Below are 18,451 nucleotides of genomic sequence, written 5' to 3'. Positions count from 1 at the left end.
TTAATATTAGAAAAGGGAGAGTATTATCAAATATAATGTAAATTAAGCTTACGACTTATCAATAAATATTTAGTTTTTGGAAAAAAAAGATTTCGTCCTTAATACAAATTTTTTCACAATTTATTAAAAAAATTCCTTAATATATGAGAAACCACGGTATATAAAAAAGGTAAAAGTTTTAAATATTATTAGTTTCTTAGATTATTTTTGAAGATTGGTCTAAATCACAAACTAAATTTCATTTCAATAGACATACCAAAAAAATGATAATGGGTTTATTAGTAAATCAAATATAATTCATACATTCTAGATAAAAAATTTTTTAAAAAAAGTTTTTTTTATTGATAACAATGGATATTAGTTAGTTAGCTCACAATAAATTATGTTTGATTTAAATAAATTTTCTAAATAAAAATGAAAAACTTTCATAAAAAAAAAATAGATTTTGTTGATTTACAAAATTAACAATATAATTAAAAAAATATGCAATTTAGAATATAAATTTTATTATCAGCAACTTTTGCAATAATTGTTTTTCTTATTCAATGTTCATTTTTTTGTATTTAAACTTCATAGAAAATTTTATTATTTAAGGTAAATTTTTTAATATCAATTATTTTATAGACAATAATTGGTTAAGTTATAAATTCTTAATTTATTTAAATTATTCTTTATGCTGAGGAATAATTGATTTCAGGTTTGTATTCAAATATCACATTGATATTTTCATTGCTTTATTTTTAGTTTAAAATATACTGAATTGCTATTGAGGAATAAGAAACAAAAGTCTAAAATGAAGTAAAGCAAATATTATTATTTATTTATATCAGTTAGTTGAAGTGATATTCTGGTATTAAAGCTGGTCTATACAAATGTTTGTTCGTTTATTATTAATTATTTTTTAGTTAAATATCACTGTATATACAGAGAGACTTCTAATACAATGATATCAAAGGTACCCACTTTTCAACTAGCTTAGAATTCTTAGAAAGCAAGATTTAATTAATTTCATTATGCAAATTTTTATTAATGTAAATTACTATTTATTAAGCTAGTTATTATTCATTATTTGAGTTATAAATATTAAAAACATCTTTGGACATATTTTATAACTTATTTAAAAAATATGAATAATTTAACTTTTAATTATAGCTCATGTCAATGGGTTCAATTATTAATTTTGTTAGTTTTTCTTAAAAAAATTCATTTTTAAATCTTAAAAAATTTATTGAGTTATTTTAACTCATTTGGTCTTTTATTTCTTAAGAGAAAATTATTCCTATTTCGGAAGGAGCAATTATATTTGGGTAAAATGGTATAGGCAACTTGTTAGTTTTCGAAGTATTCATCAGTCTTTAGTTATTCTAATAGCTGGATTAATTTATTTAGTTTTATTCTATTTGAGATTATTGAGCCTTTTTAAGTATTTCATTTTACTTAATCTTATTTGATATTTAAGATTAGGGAAAGTATTAAACTTCTTAAAGTTATTAATTATATTGAGATAATCCTATATTTTGAGATAATAATTGAGGTTTCTGAAAATGTTGAGACATTTGAGGTAAAATTCTAATTTCTTAAACAGCTTTCTTTAAATCTTATTATACTTTTTCAAATTCAAAGATAATCTATTTATCAATATCTTTATACATTTCTATACTTCTATAGAGATATTATAAACAAGTTTCAATAGTTGTATTATTATTATTTTAGTTGTTTAATTATCTTAGCAATCTTTAATATTATTAAGTTATTAATTTATCATCATATGCCATGAGCTCTTTCAGCTATTTAAGTCTGAAATATTCATAATAGAAATTTTACATTTCAGAGAAATCTAGGAAATATTCGTCTAATTATTTTATTTACTATTATTTTGACAATTCTAATTCTGATTAGATTTATCGCTCAAGTTATTGATAGAAATCAATTATTTTCTGTTTCAATTCTACTTTCTTATCTTTTTGCTGTGAATCTAAAAATTAGTAAGCCTAATTTGTAAATCCTTTTGGCCAATTCATTACTGGTTTTTTATTATCGCTATTTATTACTTTTTAAATAATTATATATTATTTTTCTCTATTTTCCAAGTAACATTAACTGCAGGCTAAAGGATTTTCTTATGAAGTTTATTCATTTTCTAAATAAATGTAGTTTGAGTTATGCTTATTACAGAGTTGGCTCATTACTGAATTTTTATTTAAGGCTTCCATTCTTGTGAAAGTCTGTCTACTTTTTGCTTTATTTTTAATTAAATTAAGATAATTAGTAAAATCTAAAAACTATTATCTATCTTAACTGATAAAATAAGAATCTTAATTTCAAAATATTCTAATACATCAAAAGACAAAATATATTCTGATCTGATTAAAGACATTTTTAATAAATCATAGATATATAATATAAAACAAATAAAAGAATTTTTTTATTTTATTTATATTTGAAAATTATTTTAATTCATTCACAAAATTTTAAAAATATTTAAATTACAATTAAAAAATTATGAAAATAAAATTTTGAATGAACATATTATTATATTTTTATTTAATTTTTAATTCAAATGAAATTATAATTTATAATATAAAAATAGTTTCATTTAATAAAAATATTTTAAATAAATAAATAAATTAGCATTTGTAAATATTTTTTAATTTGTATAATATTACTTTATAAATATATTTGTACTCTAGTTTTTTTTCATCTTTTAATTTAATAATATGCTATGATACATAAATACTTTGAATATTTCTAACTAAACTTATAAACAGAATAATTTTAATTGAACTGATATAAAATAAATAACTAATTTATAAATAAAATATAAAATAAATATTTTTATATAAATGAAAAATATTGAATGCATATCTTAATATAATATCTTTTCTTTTGCTTTTTTTCTTTTGGAGAGTTTGAAAGATATAAATAGATTAGGATAATTGATATCTTGGATATAGTTTAATATTATTGATGAGATCAATTATGTAACAGATTTATAAAGTGCCAAAATATAAACTAGAATAGTTTTATGTCATGAAATTCAATGCTTTAAAACAAATTAGTGAAGATTTTAGCTTATTTTAAAGATGCCATTTTCTAGAAAAGTATGAGGAGTGAAGCAAAGTGTGTATTAAAAACCCTCACAAATAATATTGTTGAGACGTATTAAATAATAATATGTATTGCAATAATTTTTAATATCAACCGAATGACGAACTAATAATTACTATAAAAATATCAGCTATATCCAAAAATTTTCAAATTGATTATAAAATTTTATTTACTTACTATTTCTTATCTCAAAAAAAAAAAAAAAAAAAAAATTAAGTATATCAAAAATGGCTATCAGAAGACTCTTTGTTGGTGGTAACTGGAAGTGCAACAACACCTTGGCCTAAACTAAGGACTTGGTTAACAACGTCTTGAACAAATTACACTTCGACCCTGCTAAGGTTGATGTCGTCGTTGCTCCCGTTTTCTTACACGTTCCTTGGGTTGCTGAACACATCCAAAAACCCGTCTAAGTCTCCGTCTAAAACACTTCCCTCACTGGTACTGGTGCCTACACTGGTGAAATCAGGTAAACATTAATTTCTTTATGCCATCTTCGTCTCTTCATTATACATATCTACCACATTCCCCTTACTTCTCCTTTATAATTTAGATATTCTTTCATCTCCTCACTACATTCATTCATTTATAGTTTTCTAACAATAAATGAAGAATTAAAAAACGAAAATTTCATTTTAAACCAATTGATTGAATTTAATTTAAAAATACAAAAACATCTTCTTAACTAAGAAGATGTGTTTATGTAGATATAAGGTTTTCCTTCCATTTTTATTTTGGTTTAAAGATCAAATTTAACATCTTTATTTCTTAAAATATAAAAGCGTTGCTCACGTTAAGGATTTAGGTTTAAATTGGGCTATTTTGGGTCACTCTGAAAGAAGACAATACTACGGTGAAACTAACGAAGTTGTTGCCAACAAGGTTAAATACGCTGTTGAAAACGGCTTAGACGTTATTGCTTGCGTTGGTGAACACTTAGCTGACAGAGAAGCCAACCAAACCAACCAAGTCGTTGAAGGTTAATTAGAAGCTATTAGAGGTAAATAATTTAAATATATTTAAATAGAATATATAGCAACTTCTAATAAGATTAATTTGTTAACTAACTAAGCAAAGAAAAAAATTTAGTTAATAAAGGAAAATGACATCAGCAAAACACTCTTTTCAAATATTAAACTAAATACTTTTAACAATAAATAGGTAAGTTGAATGAAGCTCAATGGGAAAAGATCGTCATTGCCTACGAACCCGTCTGGGCTATCGGTACTGGTAAGGTTGCCACCCCCGCTTAAGCTTAAGAAGTCCACGAATTCATCAGAAGCTACTTAACCCAAAAGGTTTCCTAAAACGTTTCTTAAAAGACCAGAATCCTCTACGGTGGTTCCGTCACTGAAAAGAACGCTGGTGAATTAATTCACCAAAAGGACATCGATGGTTTCCTCGTTGGTGGTGCTTCCCTCAAGCCCGCTTTCGCTGACATCGTCGCTGCTTGCAACATCGTCAAGCATTGATTTACTTAATAACTATTTTTTTATTAATGCTGTACTATCATCTATCTATTAATTTTTATTGTTTTTTATAATCTATTTCTTTTTAGCTAGAATGCTAGTAAAATGATTTTCTCCATTTATTACATCTTTTATACATAAAAAATTACATTAATAAATATGTACTTATAAGTTTAGACTTTTTGTTATTATTTAATTTGACATTTAGTTCTATCAGACATTTTAGTATTTCTTGATATCTTTTAAGAAAAACAATATCTTATAAAAAAGCATACAAGTTCTAGTTTTGCTTAAAATAAAGCATCACATATCCATTAAATTTTGCAAAAATGACATAACATTGGTCACATCAAAAAACAAATTAATTTAAAAACTTTTTTATTGCATAATATCAAAAATCATTAATTTCCATTCAAATAATTACATTAAATTTCATACTAATTAATATTTTTCAAATCTATTTATAGTTAATTAATAGTCTCTATTTCATTTATTAAAAACTAGGAATTAATTAATCAATAAAAAAACTTATTTGATATAGAATTAAAATCAGAATCATAAATAATCAGAAATAACCCATCTATCTCCATCTAAAATTATAAGTAAATTGAAATAGAAGAATTGTTTATTAGTTAAACTTTTTTGCAATTTTCGATATTATTGATTTACTTATACGATTTTAGTTAGTATTAAAAGAATAAGAGGGAAAAAAAAAAGGAAATTATATATTAAACATTTTTAAAAAATTAAAAAAATGAAATAAATGCAAAAAAAAATAATTCTTTGTCATTTTCTTCTAGTACTTACAAGTGCTTTAGATTGTAGTAATATCAATGGCAGCTGGAATGGGTTTATAACTTTTGAAGTGTTAAATCCTGTTGAGTAGATATGCAACTTTTATTCTAAGTTTACATTTCCAACTGATATCAATGTGCAAGGAAGTAATATTCTTATATCAGGAACTGTTAAGGATAAGCAAACACAAGTAGATGAACTTTTGCCATGTATTAACTAATATATGTAGGGAGTTCTCAAAACTTTTTTTGGTACATGCTAAAATAACATTTTGAATCTCAATTCTTATGGTTCTCCATATTCTGGTATTATACTTGGAAATCAAATTATAATTACAGGCGCAATGGCACAAACAGGAGTAGGATTAACAATAATTTTAAAAAAATGAGTGCTGGCATTATTGATTCAGTTAATACGCAATTCTACTCTAAAAATATATAACTGTAATCATAAAGTTAAAAATGAATTACTAAAATATAAAAACGCTAAGCAATTAAAATATAGTAACTTAGGCTTATTAATTAAAAAAAAATAATTAAAATCACAAATATCAACACATAAATGCATTCATAAATATATAATTACATAACTGTAGATTTATTTTTCATTAAACTATTAAAATAAAGTTATTTATTTCATTTAATTATTAAAAAGTAATCAAATTTAAAAAACTTAAAATTGGTATCTTCAGTTTTTATTAACATATAAGTATTTTTAGTAAATTTGAATGTTCTTTCTTTATATTTTAAGAGTTTAGATTTAAATAAAAAGAAAAATTCTAACAACAAAACGATTGTAATTAATTCTTATTTAGTGCTAATGAAAATTAAATAAGTATAACTGCACCTACTTATTCATGATTATAAATTGATTTTACATAAATTAAAACAAATAAATGATAGACTAATTTAGTGATTAAAAAGTATAAATTAAGCTAAAATAATTTAAATAATATTTTCAGTTTTAATTTATTTATTTATTATAAATATTTTATTTAATTTTATTACTTCAATTTAAAATGTATTGTAAAAAATAATGATTGATAAATAAAATATAAATTATTAGCAGAAGAAATAAGAAAATAGATACTGTAAAGGTTATTATATTAAGGCCACCTCGATTTTAGTTTAGACATCTCATAAACCAAATTTTCAATTAAACCATATTAAAATTTTTTAAAAAAACCAGCCTTAATATATGAACCTTTACCGTATATCTTTTTTATAGCTAATATTTATCATCTTAATTATTCTAATTGTATGGTTGTGTTATTAATTTTTATCTGTAATTTTAGATAATTTAACACTTATCATATAATATTTTTATTAAATTTTTCCTTAAAATATAAAATTGTTGAAATGTATTGAATTACTTTTAAAATATTTATTTAATATCATAAATATATTTTATTTACATTTTATTAAGAGAGATATCATTAAAAATGTAGTAAGTAAGTTAGTAAATTAGTTAGATATTTAATTAAGAATTAGAAATATAAAGTTTTTCAAAAGGATATTATTTAATGAATTTTCATTAAGAATTGTTTGAATGAAAAATAATAAATATATTTAAATATTTTTTAATTATCTCTCAATTTATTTTAAATATTTTTTCATAGAGTGATAAAAAGAAATGAAATCTTTCATTAAATGTGTTATTTTTTTATTTTAATAAATTAAATATTTAATATTTTTCATTAGTTTCTGTAACTAGATTTTACAGAAGTACCTGTCTATTATGCTAAACACCTTGGAAACATGATAACTTGTCTTATTTAACCTGACTTAATCTTTTAAAAGTTTTATGCCTCCTGTTAATAGAATAAAAAAATATATCACTAATTAATACATTTCTAATGAAATGAATCAATCTTTAAAATAAATATAAAAGTTAATTTATCAATTAGAGCTAATAAATGAATGAATGAAATAATAATTATTTATTTATTTATTGATTACTGCAGGATATTCTAGATCAAGTTTTGAAATAAATAAATTGCTAAAATCTTTGATAACCAAGTAGTTTCTCTTTTCAAAAGAGAAATATTGTAAATCTAAAAGAGATTCTGCAAAGTGCAGTTTTATTATGGCTAAGTCACTAATGTAGTCATAGATAATCAATTCTTTACTATCGTTTATAAATAGAATTTAAGATTTGTTCATTGGGTGGAAAATTCCGCAAACATATTTGCCATAGGATGGTAGGTTTTATTAATTAGAGATCTTATCAAATTACTTAAACACTAAATCTCTTAATTTTATATAATAAATATATTTAGCTTCTAAAATAATAACTAAGGGAACATCTGGTATTATTTATTTTTTTAATTCTTATTCAAATGCTGGTTCTTAATTGCATTTTTTAAAAAACGATACAAATTTTTTGAATAAACTATTTGAGTTTTCATTTTACTTTTTTATATTGTTTGAATGGATTAACTGCTGCATTTGTTATTAGTTTTGAATGTAAGATTAATTTGGATTTTAATAAATTATTGAAGAATTATTTTAGAATGTCTAATTTTCTATTATCTACTAATAACTATTTTCTGAAATCAAAAGGTCTGCTTGAGGGATGATATTTTCTTCATTATAATAATTGTTTTAGATCTTAGGAATATTCATAAGAGAAAATTAGCATTCATATTTTTTTGAATTTGCATTGCAAAGAATGAACTAAGATTTTTAAGTCAGTACTATAAACAAATTATCTGGAGAATTTAAAGGTATAAGTTTTTTTATTTAATATTCTTAGAATCTCAGTTCATAGTCATGGTTTTTCTCAATAAAAATTTTAGGTAATTTGGAAAGCTGATCTTTTAAAATGTTGTAAACTTTGACACTGAACTTGTCATAAATGATAATTTTATTTTAACTCAAATTGAGTAATTATACAGTTTGTATATCGAAATCTGAGAGTGAATTAGATAAAATAGGCTTATTTAAATCAATGTTCCATAAATTCATTTCCAACTAAGAATCCAAAGTTATAAAGCTCATGGAATCTAAGAATATGCAAGATTATATGGTGAGGCTTTGTTTTTTTTAGTTTTCATTAGTATTTAGTGTATATTAAAAGGATTCTAGCTACTATTTCTCAGTTTTTTCTTCTCTATAAATAAAAATAAAAATATTGATTTAATTAAATCAAAATAATGTAATTTAGTTTGATTTCTTACGAGAATATCAAGTAATCAAATAGATTTAATCTTATCATTTTGTTTTTTTCTAAAACTATCATGTTAAAGTATCCATGCTGGCTGTATTGTGACTACTTTTATATAAAATTTTATTAAAAATTGCTTTTTTAAATTTTAATCATTAAATAAATACCAAAAATTATGTAAAAATATTTTGCTGTAATCTATTCAAAATTACTTTTAAATTTAACAAAAAGTAAGATAAAAATAAATTAAATTATTGCCACAATATATTATTAAATATAATATTAAATAAAAGCAAAATCTTATGATAAAATTCTAAAATAATTTTTATTTTAATGAGGTTTTCTCAAAAATATTTCAAAGTTAGAAAGATTTTTTCATTATTATAACAAATTTTATAATTGTTAGATCATTTTTTTTTAAAAAAGTAAGAAATGTTTTTTATAAAATTAGAAAGATTTTTTAAAAGTTAGAATTGTTTTTTTAAAGATGAGGTATTAATTAATATATTTAGATTTAGCTTATTTTTTATTAAATGTATCAATATTTTGTTAAATTTTATCAAAAATATTGGTTTGAGCTTACATTTTAATTATAATTTATGATTTAAAATATTGATTTGAGAATATGTTTTTATTATTACTTATGGTTCAAAATAGAACTTTAAACTCATTTTGAATTTCCATTTATTTGTATTTCAATTAATGTAAATGAAAAAATGAATAGTTTTTTAGATTACATAATGAACGAAATTGAATTCATTGATTTAGCTTATAAGTTGCTGTTTTTCTGAATTTTCATTAATTTGCTTGCACTGAGACTTCATCATGCTAATTGTAAAGTTTCTTGTACTCTTTATATGCTAATCAATTACATTTAAAGCGTTTTTAATTAGTTCACTCCTCGGATTTTGTTTATTAGGGACAACTTTACAAACATCTTGCAGTTTTTAAATTGTTTACTATCTTTAATATTCTAAATACTCGTCAAAGTTCTCTATGAATCCCTTCATTTCATATTATTCAATATCATGAATTTCTTAGAAGCCATCATCATTCATTGGTTTTTTAATCAAGCTTTTGTAAATTGAGTCAGCTCTTTCGATCACAGCTTAAGCAGAAAGTCTGATCTTAGGATTAAACTCTAACATTTACTTCAAGAGTTACTTTATTTTATCTCTATTTTTCTATTCCGTGTTTAAAGTTCATTAATAAACATAATTGAAAAAAATGTAAATTGTAATAAAAATATTGAATAATTGTTAATATTTACATCTTTCACTTATTTAAGCTCTAATTCCTCGATTTTATTGCCGATTAGAGTGATTTACAACTCTTGCTTTAATGAAAGCAAACTCAGAATACTAGATATATCTCTTGTGTTGCACATGCAAAGGAGACAAAGACCGAGTTAGTAAATATCACTTTTTTCTGTAGGTTCAAATGTTTACTCAGTTATCTCTTGCTGCTGATCATTGTTGTTTTATTGATCTCCTTCATTTTTTTTCTTTGTGTTACTTTTTTCTTTAGGATTAAACCATGCTATCAATTCAGGAGCGATGAATTAAATATGATTTCTTTATACAAATTGAAATTCGTTTAGCACATGAATGTCCTCCTCCTTTATTTTACTCTAAATTAAAAATAGAAAATCGACTTATCTTGAATTTTTTTTTTTTAATTAAAATTAAACATATTTTTGAATTTATAAGCCAAAAGAATTACACTTGTTTCTTTAATTCCCTTTTCAATTTAAGCATCCCATTTACATAGATAATGCATACCACTATCATGAAGATATACAGACTAATTATCTTGAGAACTAGATTGATAGTCTTCGATAATATAGTTTGACACAAAAATATTGTTAGGACAAACATTTCCATGACAAAGATTTTTACTGTGAAGCAATTAGAGTGCTTCAGCTACCCGTTTAACAATTAAAAACGCAATATTTAAAGGAAATTGCATAATATTAGAAGTTCTTTTCATCATAAGATTTAAAGACATCTTTGAAGAGTCTTATGAAGTTACCACACATTAAAGTGGCTTAGGAATTTTATCTTTAATAATTCTAAATTGATATATTTTTTTAATCAGTCTAAGCCCACATCTAGATGCTTAATATTCTTGATCCTCACTCCCTTCAAACAAATACTTATAATTTTCGTTATAATTTATTAAATTTTTGATGTTAAAATATCTAATCAGCGGCATTTCCTTTACAGCACAAACTTTATCTTTGTAAACTTTCTTTTAAATATTTGATGTGCTTGATGCACCTAAGAATATCTATAATCTTTCGCGTTAAAAAGGGTCATTTTATTCAATTTTTATGTCTTTCAATTCTTTAATTTCTGAATTAAAATCCTCCAAGTTTCCGAAAAAATGGGCAAAAGTTTATTATTCATTTTATTGTTGTTGTTATTTTTGTTTATCTCCCATATACAACTTGCTTATTGAAAAAAAATATAGCTGATAAATTAACAAATTTTTTAAATTGAACAAACAAAAATAAATAAATATTTCTACAAACAAATATTTATCTTAATCTCATAAAATTTCTCAAAAAAATACAATTAAATTTTGCAAACAACAATAAACCAACTAAGGAATATTTAAAAATAAATATACATTTATATTTAATAAAATATAATATCGAAATTTAATGTAGAATTTCTATATAAAATAGTTTTTTTAATGTCAATGTTATCCTTAATCTTACTTCAATTATTTAAAACAAATTTCTTCATATTTTAATCTAAGTTCAATCAGTTAAAAAGTTTTATTTTTCAGTGGCTTTTCAAATAATTTAATTTTTAATATCATTATGAATTTTATTATATTTGAGTGTAGTTTCTTAAACATTAAGTGTATGATTTTATTAAATATATAACAAAGGAAAGGTTAGGATTAATTGAAAGATAAAAGGATATACTTTACAACAAAAAAATAGATACATTAATTGGTTGCAAATATATGATAATTTTATTTGAAATTATTAGTAATGTGAATTAAAATAGAATTAGAGATGTTTTGATATATGATATGATGGAAAATAAATCAATCTAGCAAGGCATGAACTACAGTTCTAACATTGAGTTTTTTAAGGTGAGTGTATTTTTATCCTACACCACAGAATAGAATAGGCTTACCAGTGTTATAAGTCATACTTAAAGCAGCTCCAACTATTATTTAATTATAAACAAAAATGAGATAACCATTTTTAAATAAATTAAGTTATACCTTTGTCGTCGACAGTGTCGAATTTACTTAAGATAATGGCATCGATTTCTCTGATTCTGTCTTTTGGGGAGAGATCGATAAGAGCTTTGTTGAATTTCATTAATTAATCAGTACCATCATTACCAACTAAAGCTTCACCAATGAAAACAATAAGATCAGGATTATTTTAGACAACAAGAGTACTGAGTTGCTTCATTAAAGGTTCATTATCTTACATACGACCAGCAGTATCAATAAGTAATACATCAACTTTCTTTGCTTAAGCTTCTCTGATGGCTTAGAAAGCAATATCAGCAGGTTCATCTTTGTAACCTCTGTCAAATACAGGTATTTCTAAACATCTACCATGAGTTTTAATTTATTCTACTGCACCAGCTCTGAAATTATCGCAAGCAGCAAACATGACAGAAAAACCCTTTTTTAAATAAAAAAATGATTTTAATAAAAACATAAATTTAAATTTTAAATTTTAAAAATAATTAAATGGACTTTTTTATTAATAAATTGAATTAAAATTGATGCTTTTTTGCATTCATTTATTTAATCAAAATATTTTTAATGTGTTTTTGGATTAGTTTATTTTTACATTTAAATTAATTGAATAAAGTAATTACTTCTTTCTTAAAGAGATATGCAACTTTTGCAAGGTTTGTTGATTTACCAACACCATTGACACCAATAAATGTTATGATATATGGTTTTCCCTTTTCTCTTGATCTCATTGCTTCGGCAATAATATCAATATTTCTCTTTGGTGTTAAAATCTTGCTGATAGCGTCTTATAATGATTCCTTAACGGTTTTATTAAGCAAGGTTAAAGCTTTTGCTTGAGTGTTAATTAAATTCTTTTTGATGCTATCACATAACTATTATGCAATTTATTCACCAACATTTTTATTCATCAATTACTCTTTGAACTTGTCAAGAATAGGCTGTAAATCCTAAGCATCTAATATCTATATTTATAAATTAAAAGTTAGAAACAATATTTTGAACACTTGCTTAAATCTGATATGATTTTCAGCCTTTAAAGAACAAAAAGATAAAGTTTATTTCTTTTCTTTCTTTTTTTAACTAAAATTTTTATTGATTCTTATATTTTTTTTACCTTGGTACCAGTAAGTTACTTAAAATTGCTGACGATTTTAGAGAAGAAACCTCTTTTTTCTACTTCCTACTCATCTTCGTCTGAAGAAATATCATCAAAACCTTTTATTTTTTCATTTTCGCCTCCTAAGTACTTTTGCTTTTCTAAGTTAATATCTTCTTCTTATTTGTTCGAACTTTGATCTAATTGTTTAGCTAATTAGCTACTATATTTTCCAGCAGTTCCTACTGCTTTATCCTTTTACTTTTTCTATTCAACTACTGGTTTTTCAACAGGAGTAGGTTCTTTTTTTGGCTTTTCAAATTTCTCTAGATAAAAAATGAAAAAAAAATGTTTTTTAGTGAAAATTCAATTTATTTATTTACGTTTCAACAAAAGTCTAGCTTTTTCTATTTCTGATTATTCAGAACTATCAATACTGTTTCTTTTGGCATCTGTTTTAGATTCATCTGCAGAATCAATTGAATTATAGCTTCCAACACTGCCAACACTATTATTTAATGCGCTGTTTCCAGAAGGAGTGTACTCGTCTTTTTCAGTACCAACCTTGCCTGGTTTTTTTTTCTAGACCCCGCTTGCTCCCTTTTTAAGTTCTTATCCTTTCTTTGTTTCTTCAAAGGATTTCATAGTTGATTTTTATCTTTCCCTTTCGACTTTCAAGTATTCTTACCATTTCATGACACTCTATTCGAATCCCTTATCAAAAGATGGAATTTCTTTGATAACGTGGTTTTCAATTTTAATTTAGTTGTAGTAATCTTCAACATAGATAGCCTTTAAAAGCTTAATAAACTTATCAGTTGACTAAAGATGTAATAACTCGCTATAAGCTATCATAAAAACGAGATTTCTCTCTTAATCTCTAGTCCACATAACTCTATAATTGTCCAACAAATAGCTCTACTCGCTAAATCTTTCGTTAATTAAGTTCTTTTTGATTAAGTCATCTACTAAATCGTATCTCAAAGTAGAAAATGCCTTATAAAATAATATAACACCACTAGTTGTAAAAATGCAAGCTAATTCAATCATTTCTTTTTAGACTTTATTTAATTTCTTATCTACACCTTTTTTTATTTATTCAAAATTTATATGTTTTAATAATTATTTAATAACAAAAAGGTCTAGTATATAAATTAGCTAATTTATTAATTAATTAATTATAAATGAATAATAGTTAGATAGATAGATAGAAAAAGGGAGTTAATTACGTGGCTATTCTTTTCTATTAATTGAATTCGTCAAATTAATAAACTACTCTCCTTGCTCACCTAATTAATTAATTTCAATATTTATCTTATTATTTATATCTCAAAAATCATTAAAAACGTGGTCTACAATCTCTTTGGAAAATTAGAAATTCTATTTAATAGCTCAAACTCTTCTAGCAAAACTGCAAGCAATTCATTTTTTATTTATTTTAAATTGCTAAAAGTATTCATTTCAAAAAAGTAAATTATAAAATAAAACATTTTTAAAAATATATTGAATTAAGTTAAAATTTTTATATAAAAAAAATATTATATTTTTATATTATAATCTGACAATAACTATTTTTATTATTTGCATCGATGAAATAGAATCAACTTATGAATGCATAAAATTATCAGTTAAATAAAATCTTCTTAATTTCTTTTTTTTATATCAAAAATCAAAAGAAGAAATCTAAATTAATTATTATAGTTAAAAGAATGTTAGAATTATTCTTTTTTTCGAAATATATTTTAAAAGAATTCTATTATTAATAAAGAATTTTATGCTTATGAAACCAAAATCACTTCTAAACATTTTAAAAATATAATCACACATAGTAAATTATACAGATAAAATGAAACCAAAATTTCACTGAAGTTATTCTGGGAGAAAAATTATTTTTCTAATTTAATTAAATAAATGTTATAATTATTCCTATTCAATCATTCTTTGTATTTTTAATGATGAACATAAAACTATTTGTTAAAGTAATTTGGTAAAGCTGTTTTCATTCTTTATAAATTAATTGTCTTATTTATTTCTAATAAGAATTATATTAAGATAGAAATTAGTCAAAATAAATAAATTTATTTTATACATTTAACTGATTTTCATCCTTGCAATTTAAATTTTCTTAGCTCATAAAATAATTCATATAAAACATTTTTTCTGTTGATATTTTAAAGAATTCTATTATCATTCAATAAATAAATATTTATGGATAGTTTTATACTAAATCTTTAGCAATAGCTTTGCATTTATAAAAATAATTTATTTTATTTTATTTTTATTGGTTTTTAAGATAAAATAAATCATTTTCATAAATATTTTAATTTATTTTGATTAATAAGATTTTAAAGATATGAAAGAAGATTTATTTGATAGAAAATTTTTGATTAATAAATTAAATTTGATAGAATCAACAAAGATATTTTAATATAAATAGGAGTTAAACAAATAAATTTCAAAACATAAATAAAAGGAAGGAGTCATGAATTTTCTTTAAAAGTCATTGGGAATAGTTTTAAGAGGCTGTGGCAAGCAATTGAAATAATAGAATTAAAAGAGTTTATATAATAAATTAAGATTTGGCATTTTCAACATAAGTAAATAAAAAGATGAAAGCAAGAAAAGTAAAGAGAGATCTGAAATACTTAAGGAGCAATTAAAATTATACAAAGAAGAAAAGAAATTTATGATACGCAAGCCATTTACAAAAGATTTTTATATCACACCTGAAGAGAGCTAAAAGTAGATAAAGGAAGCAAACGAAATGCTTGATAAATATCTAAAGGAATACAAGTTTGAGCAGCCATTTATAGAAGAAAATTTTATTCAATTGTTATCTAAAATATCTTAAACAGTTAACAACAAGAACATTCTAGAAAGAAAGGATTTCCAAGATTTACTGTTGGAGAGAGCAGAAAAGTCCTATTTATTCAAAGATTTCAGACAATTTTGCTTATTTTTTGCATTTTGCTCTGTCTAATAAATCGATCACCCTTCTCTTTGGGAGTGCTTCAATGGTTTTGTTGCAAGCAATTATGTTAATTTTTCTACCAATGATAAAGTGTTATTATTATCCAGTGTTAATTATATCAATGCTCATGGTAATTATTAAAATTGATAATTTTTAATTTAAATAAAGTAATCAATAAATAAATAAATATTACAAATATTATTAAAAATGTAGAAATGGAGTGCTTCTTTGAAATTTTTGAAAATGAGCTTTTAAAAGATGTCCAAGTCCATTAGATTCCTAACTTTGAAAAAATGTATGCTTTACTTTAGCTCTACAGAAATGCAAATTAAGGTAATGATTATACAAGATATCATTTTTTAAATTCATAAATTAACTGAAAAAATATATTTACAAAGCCAAAGAAGTGTTTATTTATTTTTTTAGAAAAATGTAAAAATAATTTTGGATTTATTTGAAAAATATAAATAAATTATTCTACTATTTTAATATAAATGATATTTTTTATAGAGTGTTATTTTCTTTTTAATAATTTTTAAATGATTGGAGCAGTTTATTGATAATCCATAAATTTTTATTAAATATCAAGTTCATAATATCATTTAAGGAAATAAGTTGAAGGACTATTTTATATTGAGCAATTAAAAGATATTTAAAATAAATTTATAGATTGCTTTACTCTTCTCTTTAACATACAGCAAATGCTAATCATTATCATTTTTTCTAAAAACATATTGATTTATATATTTTAATTTAACCAATTTTTATGGGTAATATTCAAACAATTTAATTTAGGCTAAATAGCTATTTTTGAAAACATATTAGAATTATTTAATAACTTTCTAATTTTGAAATATCTATAATGAAAAGGAAGTAACGATTTTTATGAAACAATTGAGACTTTAATTGGTGATAACATAGATGAAATTAGTATTGAGGCTTTAACAAAGCTGATTACACACTATTCTAATAATTAAAATGAAAAACATGATAGCAGATTAAAAATGATGAATATTTTTGAGAAGAGAATTTTAAAAATTTGCAGATTTATTAATCCTTAAGAATTAATTGCAATCTTTTACAGCTATATTAAGATAGGTATGGGATCAGATTTACTCTTTAGAAGTCTTGAGGAGAGAATATTTTTGCTAATTGAAGATTTCAACATCCAACAAATCAATAAAATATTAATCATTGCTTCTAATAGAAGTGAATCTAAAAAGACTGTTTTCGCTGCAGTTGAAGCTTTTGTGCTTAAAAATTTAGAAAAACTAAACGAATAAACACTTCCTTTAATATTTTTTAACTATTGCGAAAACTCAATTGGTTCAGATAAATTTTACACAGTGGTAGAAAACAAACTTGTTTCTATGTCTCACAACATGTCTCCTGAATTATTAGCTAAATGCACCTGGGGATTCACAGTTGCAGAAACAAACAAAGGAGATTTATTTTATAAAAAAGCAGAAGAAGTAAATTTTGATAAATTAATTAAAAAACATTCTAATTAAAAATACTTTTTATATATTTTAAGAAAATTTAACAAAATTCTTATTAAATTAGTAAAAGAAAACAATTTAATAAATTAAAAATTTTACAAAATTTATAAAAAAAGGCTTCTTTGATAAAGCTAAAAGATTTTAGTGTTAAAGATTTAAGCACTTTGGTTTGGAGTTTTGCAAGAGTACAGAAAGGCTCATCTGAATTTTACTAAAAAGTAGAAAAAGAAATTTAAAACAGATTTAATATCTTAAAAGGAAAAGACTGTGCATAGCTATTGTGGGCTTATACCTAAAACCACCCTTTAACAATTTACAGTATTGAATTTATGAGAGGAATTATCTTGAGGGATAGAAAGGAATTAGACTGCTGGGATCTAAGCATGATATTATGGAGTTATACTAAATTCGAGGAATATGATAGCTATGACATGTTTGTTGATCTTTAAGAACAGATGATAGAATTATTAGATGAAATGTCTCCTGAAGAGTTTATTTATTGCTTTAGAAGTTATCTTGAAGTTAATTGTATCAACAAAGATTTAATCAACAAATTTTTAGAAAAAACACAAGAAAGTCTTAACTTAAAAAATATTAACTATGATCAAACTTATATTCTAACTTGGGGTTTCTCATAATTGCCTGAATCTGAAATTACCGAAGAAGTTATAAAAATAATTAAGCAGCTTGAAGAAAGACTTAAATTATTATAAATGCCATACATTTAAAATGAAAAAAATAATTAAGAAAAATCAGAAAATCAAAATGAAGATGAGGAAGAAGATAAATTTAGAATTAACGATATTGAATTTTACAAAGAAAATCTTGAATTAGAAAAGTTAAAAAACTAAGAAAATAAATGAGCAAAGTGAAAAATAAATAAATAATCAAGAATATAAAATAAATTTGTATCAATTTATATTTTTTTAAATAATAAAAATTTAACTTATTTGCTAATTAAACTACATTTTAAGAAAATCTAATTTTATTTTATTTATTAAATTATTTAAATTAAAATTAAATTTTAAAATTTATAAGAAAACACTTTTAAACAAAAAATAGAGGGACTTTGATTTTTATGTATTTGATATTTAAAAAAAAAATAAAAATC

At 22.6% G+C, this 18,451-nt stretch overlaps 6 protein-coding genes across 6 annotated transcripts; 3 read left to right on the top strand and 3 right to left on the bottom strand. All coding sequences in view use genetic code 6, as the record gives it.

Moving 5' to 3' along the window:
- Nucleotides 1–542: 542 nt before the first annotated feature.
- Nucleotides 543–2,270, bottom strand: TTHERM_00185240 (hypothetical protein; the record flags this gene model as incomplete). Its single annotated transcript, XM_001008795.2, has 1 exon — nucleotides 543–2,270. The coding sequence occupies exon 1, from the start codon at nucleotides 2,211–2,213 to the stop codon at nucleotides 543–545; it is 1,671 nt and encodes a 556-aa protein (XP_001008795.2). The 5' UTR covers nucleotides 2,214–2,270.
- Nucleotides 2,271–3,335: 1,065 nt separating this feature from the next.
- On the top strand, nucleotides 3,336–4,580 carry TTHERM_00185230 (triosephosphate isomerase; the record flags this gene model as incomplete). Its single annotated transcript, XM_001008794.3, has 3 exons — nucleotides 3,336–3,577; nucleotides 3,891–4,108; nucleotides 4,270–4,580. 3 exons carry the CDS (start codon nucleotides 3,336–3,338, stop codon nucleotides 4,578–4,580), a joined length of 771 nt encoding a protein of 256 aa, XP_001008794.2.
- Nucleotides 4,581–5,331: 751 nt separating this feature from the next.
- Nucleotides 5,332–5,760, top strand: TTHERM_00185220 (transmembrane protein, putative; the record flags this gene model as incomplete). Its single annotated transcript, XM_001008793.2, has 1 exon — nucleotides 5,332–5,760. The coding sequence occupies one exon, from the start codon at nucleotides 5,332–5,334 to the stop codon at nucleotides 5,758–5,760; it is 429 nt and encodes a 142-aa protein (XP_001008793.2).
- A 1,305-nt stretch (nucleotides 5,761–7,065) lies between these two features.
- Nucleotides 7,066–10,979, bottom strand: TTHERM_00185210 (kinase domain protein; the record flags this gene model as incomplete). The annotated part of the gene is made up of 6 exons (XM_001008792.1): nucleotides 7,066–7,182; nucleotides 7,331–8,483; nucleotides 8,551–8,645; nucleotides 9,275–9,721; nucleotides 9,808–10,167; nucleotides 10,260–10,979. The coding sequence occupies 6 exons, from the start codon at nucleotides 10,977–10,979 to the stop codon at nucleotides 7,066–7,068; spliced, it is 2,892 nt and encodes a 963-aa protein (XP_001008792.1).
- Nucleotides 10,980–11,597: 618 nt separating this feature from the next.
- Nucleotides 11,598–13,920, bottom strand: TTHERM_00185200 (signal recognition particle receptor subunit alpha; the record flags this gene model as incomplete). The annotated part of the gene is made up of 5 exons (XM_001008791.1): nucleotides 11,598–11,722; nucleotides 11,781–12,195; nucleotides 12,395–12,736; nucleotides 12,889–13,196; nucleotides 13,254–13,920. The coding sequence occupies 5 exons, from the start codon at nucleotides 13,918–13,920 to the stop codon at nucleotides 11,598–11,600; spliced, it is 1,857 nt and encodes a 618-aa protein (XP_001008791.1).
- Nucleotides 13,921–15,352: 1,432 nt separating this feature from the next.
- Nucleotides 15,353–18,203, top strand: TTHERM_00185190 (hypothetical protein; the record flags this gene model as incomplete). Its single annotated transcript, XM_001008790.2, has 4 exons — nucleotides 15,353–15,971; nucleotides 16,055–16,174; nucleotides 16,712–17,313; nucleotides 17,457–18,203. The coding sequence occupies 4 exons, from the start codon at nucleotides 15,353–15,355 to the stop codon at nucleotides 18,201–18,203; spliced, it is 2,088 nt and encodes a 695-aa protein (XP_001008790.2).
- Nucleotides 18,204–18,451: the final 248 nt, after the last annotated feature.

This window comes from Tetrahymena thermophila, assembly GCF_000189635.1.
Source record: "Tetrahymena thermophila SB210 genomic scaffold scf_8254798, whole genome shotgun sequence".
Classification (NCBI taxonomy): Eukaryota; Ciliophora; class Oligohymenophorea; order Hymenostomatida; family Tetrahymenidae; genus Tetrahymena; species Tetrahymena thermophila.
The sequence above is the reverse complement of the archived record's forward strand: the minus strand, read 5'-3'. Positions and strand labels throughout refer to the sequence as shown.